General features: G+C 60.0%; 1 protein-coding gene across 2 annotated transcripts; it reads right to left on the bottom strand.

The window, feature by feature from the left end:
• Positions 1-7397: 7397 nt before the first annotated feature.
• Positions 7398-13844, bottom strand: LOC132245831 (uncharacterized). 2 transcript variants are annotated; one of them, XM_059718925.1, is made up of 9 exons: positions 13703-13844; positions 12697-13023; positions 11996-12295; positions 11040-11138; positions 10489-10863; positions 9513-9824; positions 8899-9258; positions 8128-8286; positions 7398-7760 (listed from the first exon to the last, which is right to left on the bottom strand). In XM_059718925.1, the coding sequence occupies exons 1-9, from the start codon at positions 13809-13811 to the stop codon at positions 7747-7749; spliced, it is 2055 nt and encodes a 684-aa protein (XP_059574908.1). In that variant the 5' UTR covers positions 13812-13844; the 3' UTR covers positions 7398-7746. The 2 variants fall into 2 exon arrangements, with proteins under 2 accessions (XP_059574908.1, XP_059574907.1); XM_059718924.1 differs by having other exon boundaries at positions 7398-7734.
• Between the last annotated feature and the right edge of the window lie 4780 nt (positions 13845-18624).

The raw sequence follows: 18624 nt of genomic DNA, 5'->3' as shown, positions 1-18624 counted from the left end.
TCTCTGTGACACTGCCCTGGATCACACCTTTGTCCCCAGATGCCCTGTCAGTACCCTCCTCAAGGGCACTGCCCGCCGGGGCTCTCCAAGCCCTAATGGGCTGCACTGCATCCTGGCTTGGTTTGGGGCACCCAGCTGTTTTGCATCTTCATCTGCATCAGGAACTAGTGTGGGCTGTGACCTCACCTCTGACACCCGGGTCTGGACTGTGGGCTCCTGAGTGACCACCCTCTGCTCCTTCAGCCTCCCCAGAGGGAAGTGGAAACAGCATGAAACTACCAGGCATCACTCAGAGGATGCTTGAATCAGCTCAGCCTTTAAGGGCTGTACATGGTCCCCAGATTACCTGCTGCATGGCTGCTCCCCGACAGTCCCAGGCTGTGCCCCACACCGACCCCTTGTGAAAGCAGCCAAAAGCAGGTGGAGGAGCAGGACCTGGGCAGTGGAGCTCTGTGGGTCTGGTCAGCGGCTCCATCTCCCTTTTTCGTAAAGTAGGAAGAATAGAAGTCTTTTCAACCAGGCAGGTATTGCAGCTCCATGGCTTCATGGTCAAACTCTCCTCTCTGGGCAAAACTGTATCTCCCAGGATGAACCACTACCAGGGATTAGTGTCCCATGCTCCCTTCTGCAAGGTGGGAGAAAGTGGTTCCTCACGGGAGATGTAGTCTGGCCGAGGGGATGGGGCAATGGGGGATTTGACACGCTGGAGCACAGGAATGATGTGCATTGAAATGTGTCTGCTCTCAATACCGGACCCAGATTTCTAGGGAAGATTGTATAAGACCTGAATAAGATGCCTGGGTCTTGGCTGTCCATCCCCTGAGAGGTTCAGTGGACATGAGGCAGGTAACAAGACTGTGGAGAGGACACATCCACCTACCAGGTGAGAGACCTGGTCCCCAAGGACAGAAACCCAAGAGCTGTGGAGCTTGACTGCACCAGTTTCTCTGCTGTCCTGACTTCCTCCTGGTTTCCCAAGTAAACTGAGGCACAATGTGACCTTATTTCCAGCATCATTGCTGGTGGAAACTGGGTTCACATCCTCCCGCCACCCAGGAAATCAGAGCATGTCCTGCAGGTGCCCGTGACAAGCACCATTCCTCCATGACAAGGAGTGAGGCACGTGGGACAAAAGACCCTTGGGAAAACCAGAAGGGCCACATCCCTCCCCAAGCCCTGCCCCACTCAGCAGTGATGGGCTGAGAGGACTGCGAACCCCAAAGACCTGTGAGCACGCAGGGCTGGGGGATTGCCACTGAGCCCATTAATGGTTCGAAGGGGAATGCGCTGAGGAAGGAGCTGGTTCCACTGCTCCCAGCTGCAATGCCCCAGCTCCAGGCCTGGGCAGGAAAAACCCTATGCAAACTGCTGTTCCACTTCAGACCCCGATGCCAAGGTGGCTCCAGCTGGGTCCGATCTGCCTCTATCACACATGGCTTCCAGCAGCTCCCTCTACATGGAAAGTCCATGTTGCCTTTCTCAACCAGAGCTGACTTCAGCTCAGGTCCTGGCGACTTGCTGCCCTTGCTTACACTGGACTACATCCATTGTGGTTTGCACTACACGAGGTAGGGTTTTAGGGGCATGTCACACCTGGGGCATTTTCAGTTGAAATCCAGGTGAGGGGAAAGTTTAGGGGTCAGAAGTGCCTCATGGGTGTGTGGGACCAGAACTAGGGAGACTCGTGTCCCCCAGGCTCCTTGCACTGTGGTTTCACTGGGCCATCACACATGTCCACAAGCGCTGCATAAGGAACTGGGGAGTCTAATATGTTTGTATCCCGGGGGGTTTCCTGGCTTGTTCTTCACTGCACCCGTGAGCAGGGAGATCTTGAACAACGACGAGCACCCAGGAAATGCCTTTTCATTGCCCGGGTGTCGGGTAGGGGCTCAGGCTGGGGTTGGGTGAATTTTTTTTTCCAGCAGGAACCCCTAGGTAATTGCCCCTCCGGTTTGTAGGGCAGGCTGACCTCTCTCAGTCTGCCCTACAAACGGGAGTCAACAGGCCCAGGACCCTCTCAGCATCCGTATGGGTGAGCCCATAACCAAGTAGATGGCCTGCTTCTTATTGCGGGCATCCGCCCTGTCTTAGTGCTGTATGCTTCGGCTCAACCTCACACACCCCTCACCTCCCTGCCCAAACACTGGTTAAGGGCTTTAGTCAGTCCATTCTCGCAGTTTCCTGTGGCCTTTCAGCTGCTCCGTCAGGGACCTGGGGCCTTGTAGCAGCCCCAACGGTGTCCTGGGGACTTGCAGCTGCCCCAAAACTGTCCTTGGGCCTTGCAGCTGCCCTGACAGCATCTTGGGGTCCTGTAGCAGCCCTGACAGCATCCAGGGGGCTTGTAGCAGTCCTGATGGCATCCTAGGAGCTTATAGCTGCTCCAACATCATCCTGGGTGCTCATAGCAGCCCCAACAGCATCCTGGGGGCTTGCAGCTGTCCCGACAGCATCCTGGGGGCTTGTAGCAGACCTGACAGCGTCCTGGGGGCTTGCAACAGCTGCAACAGGGCCCTCCAGGGTTGCAGCAGCCTCGATAATGTCCTGAGTCCTGGCAGCTGCTCCAACAGGGTCCTTCAGCCTTGCAGCTTCCCCCACAGAGTGCTGGGGTCTGTCAGTAGCCCCCACACCATCCTGCCCCTCACAGGCCCACAGCGCTACCCCTTGCATGGGGCATTCAGCAGCTTCCCAACAGCTGCCCCCAACCCGGCCGTACGAATGAGCAACAACATCCTGTACCAGAACCCTGTTGCCTAGGGTCACCATACATCCGGGTTTTCCCAGACATGTCCTGTTTTCAGGTCCTCCCATCTCCATCCAGGAGGTTTTAAAATATGAACAAATGTTCAACATTTTGATCTGCTCCACATCCGTGTTTTTACCAGCACTTCCCGACTTGGGCTAGCAAGGAGTTGCTTGGGGGGTGGGGCAATTGGGGGCAAGGGGTACCGTGTGCATGTGCGCATGCACACTCATGTGGCTGGCATGCAGCCAGGCAGGGTGCTGGGAGCCGCCCCAGCAGCTGGATGCAGGTAAGTCTATGTGGATTGTCCTGGGTGGTAGGGTGTGTGGAGGGAACGGGTGTGTAAGGTGGGGTGGATACCTGCTGGTGCTGGGGCTGCAGCAGGACGGGAGCAGGGGGGAGGCACCTGCACCTCCAGCAGGGGAAGCAGGCAGGGGCAACAGGGAGTCGCATGGCCAGATGGACGGTACAGGGGTCGGTGCCCTTGCTGGTGGAGGTGGGTCAGCCCACAGATGCTGCAGGACTGGGGAGAGCAGGATGCTGTGGTTCAGGAGTGAGGGGCATTCATAGGGCTGGGGGGACTGTGGCTTGGGAGTGATGGGTACAAGGCAGGGCAGGGGGCTATGAGTTGGGCATTAGCAGTGCAAGGGGGCCATGGGTCAGGAGTGAGGGGCACCAGCATGGCCAAGGGTGGTGAGGTACTGGGAGTTGGGAATGAGGGGCACCAGCATAAGCAGGGGCAGGGCCCGGGCATATTACTGCTCCCTCTCTAATCATATACCCCCTGCTCCCTACAGGTGCCCTCTTTTTTGCAACTGGTAACACAGTAACCCTACTGCTGCCCCATCCTCTCAGCTGCCCACCACACTACTTCTCCCATGGGGAACCACTTTCTCCCCTCTTGCAGAAGGGAGCATAGGACACTAATCCCTGGCATGGGTGCATCCTGCGAGATGTACTGCCCAGAGAGGAGAGTTTTATCACAAAACCCATGGAGCTGCAATACCTGGAGGCCCTGGTTGAAAAGATTTTTATTCTTCCTGCTTCAGGAAAAAGGGAGATGGAGCTGCTGACCAGACTCATGGAGCTCCTTTGCCCGGGTCCTGCTCCTCCACCTGTTTTTGGCTGCTTTCAGAAGAGGGAGGTGGGAGCCCCGGTCAGCGGGGCACAGCCTGGGACCATCGGGGAGCAGCCATGCTGCAGGTAACCCGGGGGCCAGGTGCAGTGCTTAAAGGCCGAATTGATTCAAGCCACCTCTGAGTGATGCCCAGTAGTTTCACGCTGTTTCCATTTCCCTCTGGGGACGCTGAAGCAGCAGAAAATGGTAAGTCAGGAGCCCTGCAGTCCAGACCTGGGTGTCAGAGATGACGTCACATCCCAGGCCGGAGCACTCATGCTGATACAAAACATGCCGGGACGCAGTGCAGCCCGTTGGGGCTGAGAGCGCCCCAGCGGGCAGTGCCCTTGAGCAGGCTGCTGACAGGGCACCTGGGGCACGGGTGTGATCCAGGGCAGTGTCAAAGAGAAGTCAGGCTGGAAGGGACCCCTGGCTCCCAACATGTGTAGCCCCTGCTTGAGGCAGCATCGGCCGTGCCACAATCAGCTCAGCCAAGTGCGTGTCCAGCTCAGCTCAGCCAAGGCTGCTTCTCCTGCCCCTGGCTGGATGCAAGCACCAAAAGGAGGCAAACTCCCAGCAAAAGTTGTTCTCCTCTGAGCTCTGTCTCTTTTGCGGTTTGCTTTCTTCCCCTCCCACTTTCCAGGGAACAGGGAAGGCTCCCACCCGTGTTCAGCAAGCCAGCAGAGGGCAAAGGAGCAGCCCAGCGACCAGGCAGCGGCAGAGTCGCCTCCCCCCTCCAGGAGACACTGAGTGGAGGGGGGTGGGTGGGGGTATCTGCTGCTTCCAGCCATCCCCGTGTGCCCCTCAGAAGGCAGGGGTGGGCCTGGGCAGCAGGAGCCTGACAAGGGAGATTTGGGCTCCTTGTGGCAGCCTGGAGCTGAAGGCATCGAAACCCAGAGCTCAGGAGCAGGCCCGCCTGGCTAATCCCCCACCGCCCCTTCTCTGAGTCTGGGGCGGTGGAGTTCAGTTGTAGTCCCTGGTCCTTGCTCTGCTTTGGCGAATGACAAGGAAGAGCCCTGGAAGCCCTGAGCTTTTCTCTCCCTGGAAGGAGCTACATTGCACCCCAAAGTCACCTTTCACTTCTCTCCCTCGGGTGCTCTGCAAACCAGTCCACGCTACGCCAGCACACTTCAGGAGAGCATGGGTGGTGGAGTGGTAGGATGCCCGCTCCCATGCGGAACTGGGGGGTTGGCAGGGAATGGGAGGATGATAATTAAGGTCTACTGAGCTCAACTCTGCTCTGTGCTTAGTGTTGGGGAGCCATGGGCTGGGGCCACAGCACTCCACACAGCCCTGCTGCTGGGCAGCGAGCATGCAGGGATGCCAGTGCTGTTTCTCCCTGGGATGTTAGCAGAACTGGGCCTGGCACCGCGGGCACCCCACCATGGGCAGCACCCATTGCCCTGTGTGACCAGGGCAGCGCAGGCCCACAGTGAGGGGAGACTACAGATAGATACTGGGGTGGTGGGAGGGGGGATCTCTGGGGTGTCTGAGTTGCAAAAGACAACGGGGAGGCCGTGGCTGGGTGGGGGGCCAAGTCTCCCTGACCCCTGCTATCCCTGCCCAGCCCCACTACCTGCAGATGCCCTGCCCCCCCCCCCGACCCCAAGAGCCCCAAAACCCCTCAGAGCCCACCCTGAACCTGGCACCCCAGCCCACCCTATGGCCTGGCCCCGCTACGGCCGTGCCGGTTCCCCTCACTCCCGACTTGCAGCCCTGCCCCTCTGCCAGTGCCCCTCACTTCCAATCTGTAGTCCTGGGTTGCACAAAGACACCTGTTGCTTTCCAGCCCGGCCCTCCACCCCCCTTGCTGGCCCTGCCCCTGGATCCATCCCGACCTGAGGGAGGAGTGGGGTGTGGAGCCCGGGCATCCAAAAAACAGACATGGGCACGCACGTGGACACCCCCCACAGGCCTTAGGGGAACCTTCCCAGGGAACAACCAGCTGAGAACAGACATGGCTGTGACACCTCCAAGCTCCCCATCTGCCCTGGCCCCAGCTGCTTCTCCAGCCCCTCTCCTCTCCTCTGGGCCCAGTCGCGCAGCTGGGCAGGGGGCTCAGCCTCAGCCGGACTCCAGCCCCTTGGCTCGGGGCCTGCCCCAGTTATTCCTGTTGCCGGAGGGGCTGGGCTGGCAGGGGGGAAGGATATGCCCCCTCTCCTCGTCCTCCTGCCCCATCCTGGAACCACATCACACGGGACTGTTGGGCCTGCAGCCTCCCACCCCTCCCAAAACTTCCTGACCACCCCATGAGCTCAGTTCACCCCTGGGCCCCAAAGCAGCTAGACCTGGGCACCCTCCTTGCAGAGCCTGTGGGAAGGGGATGCCCACACGCTGCCTGGCCCTGGTGCTGATCCGATGCAAAACTAGTCCCTGGTGCAAGGCCAAGGACTCTTGGGGTCTGGGTGGAGCAGGTGCTGGCAGCCCGGGCACCTGGGCTCTACCTCTGCGGTGCGGGAGAAGCGGGTGCAATGAGTCAGACACCAGCAGGCCCGGACTCAGGGGTCCTTCACCCATTCTCTCTGAGTCCTTTTTGCTGTCACCAGTCCAGTCGCTTCCTCTGAAAACTGTGCATCCTAAGCAAGGATCAAGAAACCAGGGGCCCTTTGGCCCACGCACTACTCTGCCTGCCACCAAGCCCTCACATGTATTGCTCTTGGCATCAGGAAGGTGGCACTTGCCACATCCCCATGCACAGGGCAGCAGTGTGCCGTCAGGCACCAGGAGTCCACCCAAAACGCAAACAGTAAAGAATTTCCCATGAGCCCCTTGGGCAGTAATATTCCACCTTCCCGGGACCCCAACTCTGCTTAGAGGTCCCCGGTCCTTGCCTCCTGCTTCTCGCAAACCAGCATGTGGTCTCATTAGAGAGGTCTTCCTCATTACAGTCAATCAGCTGCTGTTTTTTGCTCATTCTTGTATTTTTCTTTTTCTTCCTTCTTATCAGGTCCCTGGTGGGCTTCCATACTGCTTTCTGTGACTGTAGCTTAGTGTGAGGGTGAGACATGACCTCTACAGGTCCCTTCCTGTCCCCTGGCTCTGTGCTCTCTCCCCAGTATAATACCCTCAGCCCATTCTCACAGTGGCTGACACCCCACCCTGTAACACAGACCCATTCCCTCTGGAGAGCATCACTTCAGCAGTCTTTGCTGTGCAAACTCGCTCTTGAATGCTGCAGGTATTGACTGATGCTCCAAAACCTGGGCGAGTTAAAGATAATGCATTACAAGCAAAGCAATTTACCTCATCTAAGAGACCTGCTGCGTGCTGTTAATTATCTAGACCCCGCCAGGGGGTTTCTACCTGCAGATGATCTCAGGTGCCCTCGTTGCAATGGGGCCCTTTGGGCAGGCTCAGAGCCAGGTAGCAGGGCCGAGCCTGTGAGTGGTCTCCATGTCTCACAGGTGCATCCTTTCCCCTCCTGCTCGGGACCGTTTGGGCCCTTGTGACACTCAAAGACAAGGACAAAACTAGGAGCAAAAGGATCAGATCATGGGCTGCACCTTCCTATCATGCTACTAGATAGGTTTTAACAAGGCATCAGTAAGACGAGGTTTATTCCACTTATGTACAGGACGAGATATACACTGCAGCTGCCTGGTACAGAAGCCAAATAGAGTACACAGAAAGAGCAAAGAATAAATTTGTTCTCCTCCATACTTAGAGCCGTGGCTCTGTCCTTAGGGAAGTGATCAGAGTGTGGGGGTGTGGGGGGGATGTATTTTATGGCTGCCTTGGGACAAAAGACTTTATCAAGGGGAAAAATGGCCATTCATTGCTTGCCATTGTCTTGTGAACTGCATCTTCTTCCCCTTCTTCCTCAGCCCCGATGGGAAGCCTGACCCATGCTGTCATATACCAGGCTTTCGCTGGTCCGCTGCATGTGACATCATGAAGGCTGGGCTGTATTAATTGATGGCAGTCAGCCCCTCCCTCCAAAATGTCCCACCTGTCCCTGGTATAGATTGGAGCTGTGTTTCCTTTCATGCTCTGTACTAGGACATCTCCCTCGGCCCCAACCCTGTGGCCGTGGATCCTGGGGGAATATTTTGGCTGGCCCAGGAGACAGATCTAGGGACCGAGGCCTGGTGCGGCCCATGTTGTGTCCTGGGCCCGCTCTGTGAAGCTGTTCTGTGGACATGCCCACGGGCTGGTGGGGTGAATTATTGCTGCTCTGGGCTGTGCCATGTCCGGTGCTGGTTGTGGACTACTGGGGAAAATAGCTCGCTCGGTGAGAGGCACAGTCCTTAACTGCACAGCTCAGGCTCACCTGTCACTGCAGATCCTGGTTCTGTGCTGCTAGGAGGGTCTTTAGGGAGAGGTGTACCCTCCACATGGATGTCATTTGCCCCGTGATGCGGAAGAGGAGTCCCATCTTCTGCAGGGAACTGTGAGGAGCTCTGGGCTGGTTTCTGTGCTTGGTAGCCGCCTGCAAGGGAACAGCATGGGCATGTCCTGTCCCTCCTGATCTGATCACCCTCAGCCCCCTGGGGTCACGTTCCCTGCCCTGGCGGGTGGGGAGCGGTGCTCAGGGAAGGGTGAGAAGGTCACAGCTTCTCAGCTTGAGGGGCCGTGGTGAGGGGCTGGCCTGTGAGTGTCAGGGGACGCTGGGGATGCTATGGGCAGAGAAGGGCAGTGAGGAGACCCTCACGGGGCAGAGAGAGGTCTGAAGGCAGTGCTGGGGGCTGGAGCAGGCTGCTCACACCCCAAAACCCCCGGGCCACAACCTGCAGCACCTGGGCCGGCTCCAGCTCGTGGGTCCTGCTGAGGGACGAACCTCGGGCTGGGGTAAGGGCTCCCACGGTCCTGAAATGGACTCCGGCAGCAGGGCTGGCTGTGCTGCCCTCCGCGCTGGCTCCGGAGCCCGGCGGCTCTCTGGGATGCAGCCCCAGCCCGTGGGAGCTGAGGAGTGAGTGGGGAGGGGACGGCTCTTGTCAGGGACTGCTCCCTGCGCGGCGTTGGACGCTGAGCTCACGGGAACCCCAGAGCTGGCATCGCTGTTCGCACGAGGCTGCAACCCGCTGAACGCCGTGGGACCGACCTGCCAGACTGCACGTGCAACGACTCTCGATGGGGGTCTCCAGGGCGACATGTCCCACCCGGCAGATGTACTCTGCACCCATGTCACCGAGTAGGGAGGACTTGAAGCGGAGTCTCGTCTCCCGCTGGAACCTCTTCCCGCCCCGTACTAGAACGGCTACACCAGGGTCGATGCTGTACTCAGATGAGTCCTGCAGGGCCACGGCGCCAGCACCTCTAACACCCCTCCTGAGCCAGGTCAAGCTCAGCTCCCCTGGGAAATACCCCGTGATGAGGCAGCTCATGGTGATTTCACTCCCACCAAAGGTCCACCGTGAACTGTGGACGGAGATTTGTGACAGCTCTGGGGGCCACAGGAGACCTGGGGAAGGAAACACCCAGAGACAACGAGAGGTTTTGTCGGGGGAGCTGGAGAGAGATGCGAGAGAGAGACTGACCCCCCGCAGTGGGGCTGGGACCCCTGAAATCTCCCCCCTTGCGCCCTGACCCACTAGCATCTCCAGCTGGGCAATGGGATGGGGACCAGAGGACCCCACAGCTTGTCCCCATCAATGGCCTGGCTGGGTCACAGAGGTGAGGATCCCCGCTCCTGAGCCCAGGGGAGCCATCACTCACCGGCATCCCTCAGGCTCAGCTCTTCCTCAACAGGGGCATCCCCAGGACTGTGCTGCACAGACACTCGAACTCGGGGCTCCGGCTGCGTCAGGCACCGGCTGGGCACTCTCCAGAGGCTCGTCGCTGTGAAGGTGCCGTCCACGTTGTCCTCGACCTCGATCGGTGCAGACCTCTCCCAGACTTTCCCGTCGCAGCTCCACTCCACGCGGTGGATGTCACGGGGGTAGAAGTTCTGGATCTGGACGCTGAATGGCACCTCCTCTGGGGGGTCCCAGTCCGGCAGCACCTGGATCTTGGACAGCCTTGGCCGGGCTGGGGACGCAGCAGGAGTGGTGGTGAGAGCCCGGGCTGGGATGTGCTCTGGGCACGGGACAATCCCTGCCATGCTGTGGTTCCATGCGGGGTCCCTGTGAGGTTATTTCTAGCCCCGCAGACCCCCCTGGGCACTGGAGCCACGGCCTGGTAAAAGGAGAGGGGAGATCTCTACCTCGACAGCCATCCCCCCACCTGGCCCTTCCCACATCAGCTGGGCCACGAGGGACACTGGGGACTGCCACGCGCCCTGCACCCAGCCCCTCGGGCTTCCCTGGTGATGCTCTGTGTGCTCAGAGCCGCCTAAGCAGGATCCCAAGGAGACTGGACACAATCCTGGAGTAGCCATGAGCACGGAGGGCAGGGCACAAACTCCTGGGCCTTGAGGGCCAACTCCACAAAGTCTCCCTGCAGAGGAGCTGAGGGGACCGTGGGGCAGGACACCCAGGCTGTTGCATGGGATCCTTCTCAGCTCCCCCAGGACAGAAATCAGGGCAGAGCAGCTGCTGCCCCCACTGAACCCGTCCCCTGGCAATGGCCCAAGGGCCCCTGTGCCCGCGCCCGGCAGGTGCATCCACCCACCCTGCCAAGCCTCCGTGAAGGTAAGGCCCAGGCCATGGAGGCTGCTCCAGTCCTGGGCCTCTCTGCAGGCCTGGCCACTCACCACACACCCGTATCTCCTGGGACTCGCGCTGCTCCCGGATCTGTCTGGCCTTGTGCTGGAAGACACACCTGACGCGCACCCCATCGTCCTGCTTTGTGGGGGTGAAGATCAGCAAGGCCACGAGGCAGGTCCCGGATCTCTCCCGTGTTGTTCTCCAGTGCTCAGGGAGAGGGTGCAACAGCAGCTGGTGCTCTGGGCCGGCCCCAGCTCCATCCTCCCCAATCCCCATCCCAACCTCCCCGTGCACCAGTTCCCATGTCACAGCCACGTCCTCAGGAAATGTCCCCTCCATGCAGCAGCACAGCGTCACCTCCTGCCCCAGCACGTACTGCGCTGGCTCCTGCACCTCGGAGACCGAGTAGGGGGCTTTCCTGCCTGGGGTCAGAGCAACAGCTGGGTCAGTTGGGTTGAAGGGCATGGGGGGCCAAGAGCTGCAGAGCAGAACAGTGAAGGGATGGGGACCGTGCTCTGCAGAGAGGTTCCCACGTCCTCTGCTTTTTCCCTCTCCCTACAACCCCCAGCCTTCTCCCTGTTACCGTCCCGCTGCTTACTCCAGCAGTAAATGGCCATTGCAGCAGCTGCCACTGCCACCGCGATCCCCAGGGAGACTCCGATGATGGTGCCAGTGCGATCTGTGCCTGCCTCTTGCACTGAAGGGGAAGGAAAATCACAGCCCCATCAGGCTCCGCTCGGCAGGGGTGAATGGGAGGCGGGGGGAGGACAGTGGTGCAGTCACACCCCGCTTTCAACCCTCCTCCCCCAGGGTTTAGGCCTAACTGCCTGGGAGAGGCACACCATTTCCATCCAGGCAGCGCTGAGACAGTGCATTGCCATCATGGCTGCTTGTCATCTCCCTGATTCCTGCTAATCTCTCCCCCCTCCACACATGTTAACAACCCTCTCTCCTTGTTAATGGTCTCAGTGTGCCCCTATTCCAGATCCCCTTTCTTCTGCAGCGCTGCAGCCTGCCAGGCACTCTTGGCCACTTCTCTGCTCTATCTTACAGCCCTGCAGACTGCTTTTACCTCTAGCTACAGCCTCATCTCAGGTGCAGTAATTCAGGGGTAGAAATAACTGCCAGTGAAGTACTGGAGGCACTGACAAGGCACTCCAGAAGGCTAGATTTTCCTTTATGAATCTGAATTGGAGACGTAAATACATTGATAATTATGACAACACTCATAATACAATAACCTTGCCTATTTTTTGGCCTAGTTTATTATGCTATTTAAAAATAGATAAAAGCTGTAGGAAATGAGGGCACATTCCAATAGTTTTATATATATATATTTTTGCTTTGTTCGTAAAGGGATCAGTATAGCACTACCCCCAGCGTATTGGTAAAGCTTCTCATTTCTCTTTAAGTGGAGATGAAGCCGTGTTGGGTCTGTCATGAGGATGCGCTACGCCATCTGCACCCCACCACCCCTCCCCACGCATTCCCAAATCCTAGATCTGCCCATGTTTGCCCCCAGGGCTGACTGTAAGGCCCCATTTGTATCCTGGCCTGCAACTTCCAAGGGGAACTCCTCTCGCAGGGGCTGCTCCAGAGCCAGGTGCTGGACGCGGCAGGAGAAGATGCTGCCAGCGTCGCTCCTGGCAGAAGTGAAAGCGTAGGTCAGGGTGAAGCTGAAAGTCCCATCGGGGTTTCTTTGCGGGACAGAAGGGGTGGTGTTGTTCAGGACCCGCCCATCTCGCAGCCATGCGACATCCACATCCTTGGGGTAGAAACCCTCCACGTGACATGGGAGGGAGACATTGGCACCAGCCACAGCAACGCGCTGGGGGACAGAGATGCTGGGAGCAGCTGGAAGAGAGAGAAAAGCCCTGTGCTGCCTCTGGGGTCTGCGTGACAGGCCTGGGTCATGTTGGGAGCCTCCAGGCTCCCTGGCACTTGGCACGGCGCCTCCACCCCGAGCAGGGGACGTCGGCCGGATCTAGAACTGGAAGAGCGTGGAAGAGAATGGCCTTGTCTTCGCTCTAAACTGACGACCTGCTGGTCTCGTGTTGTGCCCCCTCATTCCTGTACCAGGATCTGGGTGGTCTGGGGGTCCACAGATGGCTGTAGCATAGGGCACGGGCCCAATGTCCCCTTCAGCCCTGCGCTTCCTGGCCCGGTGCACCCCAGCACCAGCTTCCTCCAGTTTCCCTTCACCCAGAGCAGTCAGGGCCCCCCCAGGGATATGGGAGTCCCACTCTGGTTCTCACCGAGCACATGGAGGGTAGTCTGGGCTTCCTGCTGCTGCACCCCATAGCCCACGACACACTTGTACAGCCCCTCGTCAGCCAGTGTCACCCTGGCCAGCACCAGGGTGGCATTTCCACTCTCCAGCGCTGTCTCCTCCAGGCTGGCTCCAGGATAAGCATGGCCCTTGCCTTCTGCATAGCGTGCAATCCTCTCATCCCAGAGGTACCAGGTCACCCGCAGGGCGCTCAGGGCCACCGGCTCCCCGACATCGAAGAAGCATTGCAGTCGGGCCCCAGCGCCCAGCACAGCCTGGTAAGAGGGTGCCGTGCGCACCTGCAGTTGGAAGCCTACAGGGAACAGGAGCAGCAGATGCCAGCGGCACCCCTACAAGAGCCTCCACTGCCCCTGGGCTCCCCACATGCCCCCAGGGCCGGGGTGGGGCGGCCCACTGTGGGAGGTGGCTGGGATGTCTTTGCACGGGGCAGTGCCAGCTGGCCCCGCACCTCAGCTGGACATGGGCCCCAGCCCTGAGGGAGGTTAACACTCCCCTCTCCCCCCTTGCTCTTTCCCTCTGCAGTTGCTCTGCCCCCTCCCTCAAACCACTGCCATGAGTGGGCGGGAGTGGGGGGGAAGAGCCAAGGGAGGTGGTATAGGGGGTTGGCATCTAGCCATCTGCAAGCCCACATCTCTGGGTGCCTGGGTCCTACCCCCAGCTCTGCATGAGGTCGCTGGCAAGCCCCCATCTCCTCTGTGCCTCACTTTCCCCACTGCATGACCGTGCTGGTGTGCCCAGTCCAGTTGATGTCTCCTCTCCACCATTTGGCTTCCTTCTCCAGGTCCTGGTGGACTTGGGGTGGTGCCTCCACACATCCCTGGCTCTACCCCTCCCCGCTCACGAGCTCCCAGACTCGGTACCCCAATGCAGGGCGGGGACAGGCCCGTGTCCTGCCAGGACCCTGCTCCCTGTTTAGGTGGTGCTTGGGCCTGGTCTAGCCTTGGCAGGGGGACATTGGGGACCAGACTTACCACCAGCTGCAGGGAAGAGGAGGGGGAGGAGGAGGAGAGCCCCTAGCCCCATTGCCCTGCCATCCACAGCTCCCTCTGCTCCAGCCACGTCCGCCTGTGCCCTGCACATTCCCTTTCGTTTTCTGGATTGTGCAAGAACAGAGCAAAGGTTGAGGCCAACGCTGCAATCCCGGGGAGGGAGGGGCCGCTGTCCAGGCCCTGGGCTGCCTCACCCCGGGATCCCAGAGCACGTGCTGGTGACGGCCCCGTTGCTGATCCTGCACCATATACCCCATTGCCCTACACACGTGGCCCCCAGCACGCTTCTCTTGCCCCCCAAGAGGGGGGTAGCTCATACCCCGTGTTTGTGGTAGGGCATGAGGCTTTGGGGTGGGTGACAGCAGGGTCTCTGCTCTTGGCCAGTGCGCCCTGGCCATCACCATGTCCATATCCCTGGGAGCCTGGCCCCAGCTCTCTCTGCAACCAACCCCAGCCTGAGAGCTGGGGGAGCTGAGGCTGGCACCGAGGGGTGGCACGAGCTCCGTGGCAGCAGGCATGCAAGGTCCTAGAGCACTGGTGATGCTTCAGGGAGTTGTGTGGTGACCACCCAAATACCATATTTGCAAACGTATGTCATGTCCCCATCTATAATCCCAAGTGGCTTCCAAAAAGTAGTTTGATAAAGAGAAGAGGGTGAGCAGCTAAGGGCACAGCTGCCACTGGGGACACGAGCAGATCCCGAGCACGGTGCAAGTCTTATGGAGTGTTTCCCCTTTCACACTGGGTAGGAAATCGGCAGCGCAGCTGAGCATTGCACAAGGCCAGACATGTGCATGGGAGGAGCAGGGGATATAGTCTTGTTGCTTTGTGCGCTCTGTGGGACCATATGTCACATGCTTACCGGGGGCATGATGCTCACAGAAGCAGGATGACATGAGGCCTTTAGGGCCATGGCCTTGTGCTGGCCACGCTGGCCCCATTCTCGCTGGCTTTGCCCCGCAGTGCAGCCAGACCCAGGCAGTCTCCCCATTCCCCTGCTATGTCCCACACCCCTGCTACAGACCTAGGAGCTGCAAGGACCACAGGCTGGTCCTGCCTGCCCTGAATCATGTAGTGACAGAGGGAGAGTGTCTGGGGTCCGAACCCTGCTCCTCTCCCTGCACTACAGCTGTCCATACCCCTTTTCTCCAAGCTTGTGTCGCTTCCCACTGTGCATCTTGCTGGACTCTCAGCTCCTGCCATGTCTGGAGGCCATGACCCCATACTTCAACGTGGTGCAGGGTGGAGAAGAAACCCCCAGGGCATTGCATCAGGGCTGGGTTTCCACAACCAGTCATGCAGTGCCCCTGGTCAAAGGGCTAGGATGCTGGCTCCTGGGCTGAATGGGGCCCTGTGCAGCTCCTGCACCAGGGACTGGGTGGGGTGTCCCCTTCGGGCTGAGAGCCAGGGGCAGGATGGCCGGCTTCAAGGGACCTGGCTCAGAGCCTGCCACTAGTGGGAAGCAGAGACAAACAGCCCCCACCCCACTCTGCAGACACAGCCCCCCAGCCCTGTCAGTACATAGTCTCAACCCCCAGCCCCTGCTCCCCCAGCCTTGACAGTGCCACTCACTCCCAATCCCTAGCCCCTCCCCCTCACTCCTGACCCGCAGCCCCTTCCCATGCTACACACGCTGGGTCCCACCAGCAACAACCCCCCACTCCCTGCAGCTGCCCCCACCGCTCCCTCTCTCCTCCATCTCTGGGCTGGGGATGGGGACTGGGCTGGGCCAGTGCTCCTGCTGGGACCAACCCCTCAGGGTCCTGGCCGGAGCGTCCTGCCCCTGCACTCAGGCTTAGACTGACACGGCACTGGGGGCAGGAAGGGATTTCCCCCTGCTCAGACTGGTCTGGACTGGGGGGTTTTGCCTTCATCTGCAGTGCAGCCCAGCCTCTGCCTGGGGTCTCCTGAGTGCAGATGAACCCCCCTGTGCATCAGCAGGACATTGGAGCCACGACCCCCTTGCTCTCCCTGCACCAGGTGCAGCTCGATGCCCCGGGCAGTGTCAGGGTGACGAAGGCTGTGGTCACTCCTCAGGAGTGGTGGTGTCTGAAGTCTCTCCTGAAGTCCCTTCTGCTCCCCCCCCCCATCTCTTCAGGTGATACCAGGCTTCCTGTTATCCCTCTCTTATGACCCTGCTCAGCAGCCCATGACACACCCTAGCTCTGCCCGTCCTGACAGGGACATACAGGCGGTGTTGCGGGGGGGTCGGGCTCGGAGACCACTGATGCCCAATGGGGTGGGGACGTGCTCTATGGTCTCGGACTGCACGGAGAGGTGCAGGCTACAGGCCCAGCCAAAGCCTGAGGCATGACCAACACATGCTGCACCTCAGACAGTCCCCCATAGGTACGCATTGGAGTCGGGAGCAGCAGGCTGGGAAAGCAGAATAAAAATCAACATCCAAGGGCCACTTTCTAGGGGTTCAGTGTGCTGCAGGGTGCCTGAGGCGGGCCCCAAAGCCTGTCTCTGAACCAGCCTTTGCAGACCTCACCACTGGGCGTGACAGGGAAGTCGAAGCGGCAGATCCCAGTGAGGAGCCTCCCAGTAGGGTGAGGGGAAGAGATAACCGGGCTGTTCTCCAGGACACAGACCCCAGGTCATGGCCAAGTCCACGGGAAAGCTGCTTTAGGCCAGTTCCCAAAGCCTTAGTGACCGCCAAGCAGAGACAATTTATGGCCATCGGCTGCCTTGTTCCCAAATGCTGGTGGAGTGACAGGGAACAGCCGGTACCCAGGTGCAGACACCCAGCCCACGGCCAGCGGGCACCTGGCGCGGGACCTTCCACACATGAACTTCACTGTCTGGGCCCATCTGCAACCTGGAGGGGGAGACAGTCACCCTGCAGCTGCTGAGGAAAGACAGCATTAGGCACTGCTATGCCCTGCAGGTGAGTCTCCCCTGGCAGTATGGGGCATAGGACACACAGGCACATGGGGTGTGCCATGGGGTGTGCCAGGGCGTGAGCTGGGTGCAGCCTCCTCCAGCTTCCCCTGCAGACCCTGGGCAAGGTGCAGGGCAATGGTCTTGGCTGGGGCTGAGCCCCTCAGGGTCCTAAGCTCCAGCCTTGGCCCCTGCTTCCAGGCGCCTGGGGCAGCGGGGCTTCCAGAGCTGCCAGCAGTGCCTATTGCAGGGGACCGAGGCCCCGGCCCCTGCCCTGGTCTGCTGCCCCACGTGCCCCTCGGATCACTGGGTCCTGGATCTGGACTATCCCTGAGCTGCGTTATACTTGGCAGGTACCCAGCATTTCCTCTCCAGAGCTGGCTGCATTCCCCAGCTATCCAACACCGCCCCCCCGGTTGTTCTGCTCCGGTCCCCAGAGTTTTCGCCCAGAGCTTCATCCCCCAACAGGCTGACTCCCCGGCACCAGCTGTGTTATTGTTGGCCAGTGCCCAACTGGGGTGGGTGGGGGTGCGTGTGCGTGCACGGGTCCTAGATGCCTGGGTTCTGCATGCATACCTGCACACGGGGCAGCCACCGGGGCTCTCCCTGGTGACCCCCGAGACCACAGAGGGTTTCCCGGAGCTGGTGCCAGAGGTCAAGGGTTGCACCCAGGGGATCCTACACTCAAGGAGGAAGAGCTCAGCCTGAGGGATGCCCCAGAGCCAGCCACGCTTGGCCACGGCCGACTCCTCTCTCCCCCATTCCTCTCCCAGAATGGGGGGCGAACTCAGGTGTCCCGGCTCCCAGACTGCCCTGCTCTCCTCCCCAGTCTGCCCTCCCCTCTCAGACTGGGGGGGAAGCTGTAGGGCTGGGTTCCCACAGCCCCCCACTCCCCTCCCACTGCTGCAGAGAACCCAGGGGTCCGGGCTCACAGTGGCCCCTAGTGGCCCCCAGGCCACAGCAGCCCCCGGTGGAGATGCATGGTGGGGCTGCAATGGGTTTAGCACCCCCTAGTGGCCACTGCACCCCAGCGGTGCAGGTACAGACCTGGTCCCCCGCTCCCCTCCTAGAGAACCCAGGTGTCCGGGCTCTCGCCCACTTATTTCCCCACAACCCAGCTGAGAGAACTTGGGCTCTCAGCCCAGTCCCCAGCTTTAAGCCCACCCCGCAACCTGACTCCCCTCCCAGAGCTGAGAGAACCCAGGCATCTGCACCCCAGCCCTGCCCCCCGATCAACAAGAGATGGCCAAGGATGCCCTTTATTTGCCTTGGAGATTTCATGACAGTGCCAGGCACCCCCTCACTGCGGTACACTCAACTGCTCCCGTGGCTCCGCCCCAGATATGGCTGCACCTTGGCACCAGGTAAGTCCCCCCAAACCCCAATGCACTGTTTCACTCGGCGCTTTCTGAGCTGCTCCCACCCCAGAGCTGGCTGCATCCCATGACTGACTGACACCCTCCCTGAGCTGCATTATACTTGGTTGGTGCCCAGAGGCACCACCCCAGAGCTGGGTGCATGACTGGGCCAAAGCACCCCAGGAAGCAGGAGCTGGGACAGAAGTGAGTTTGAGGGGTGGGGCTCCTAGTGATAGGGAGGTGGATGCCCCCAGCCCCAAAACTTGGAAGGAGGTGGGGCCTGGTGTTGGCAGGGGGTGGAGCTTGGGAGTGATAGACAGGGAGGTGGATGCCTGGGTTTGGTGAGAGCCTGAGCCTGGTACTGGAAAGGGGGCAGGGCCTGATGTTGGTAGAGGGTGGGGCCTAGGGGGTGGTTGTTTGCATTAGGTAAGAGCCTGAGCCTGGGGTTGAAAGAGGGCGGGCTTTGGGTGATGGTCAGCCTAGGTTGGGTGAGAGCCTGAGCCTAATGGTTGTGGGGGCAAGGCCTCACTAATGACTGACAGGGGGTGCTTGCCTGAGGGTGGAGCTTGGGATGATGGACAGGCAGGCACCTGTTTGGATTGGCTGGCAGCCAGCATGGAGTGTGTGGAAGGGGTGGGGCCTCACTGTTGACTGACAGGCGGA

Source organism: Alligator mississippiensis, chromosome 15 (genome assembly GCF_030867095.1).
Source record: "Alligator mississippiensis isolate rAllMis1 chromosome 15, rAllMis1, whole genome shotgun sequence".
NCBI classification, from domain to species: Eukaryota; Metazoa; Chordata; order Crocodylia; family Alligatoridae; genus Alligator; species Alligator mississippiensis.
The sequence above is the reverse complement of the archived record's forward strand: the minus strand, read 5'-3'. Positions and strand labels throughout refer to the sequence as shown.

Bases quoted from the DNA above. Each gene is read 5' to 3' on its own strand.
- LOC132245831 (XM_059718924.1), bottom strand. From the start codon at position 13,811: ATGTGCAGGGCACAGGCGGACGTGGCTGGAGCAGAGGGAGCTGTGGAT. The intron at 9,259-9,512 runs GTGAGTGATGGC...TTCCTTCCCCAG, and splicing joins GCTGAGCCTGAGGGATGCCG to GTCTCCTGTGGCCCCCAGAG. The intron at 7,735-8,127 runs GTGAGCCTGAGC...TGTCACATGCAG, and splicing joins ACCAGGATCTGCAGTGACAG to CGGACCAGCGAAAGCCTGGT.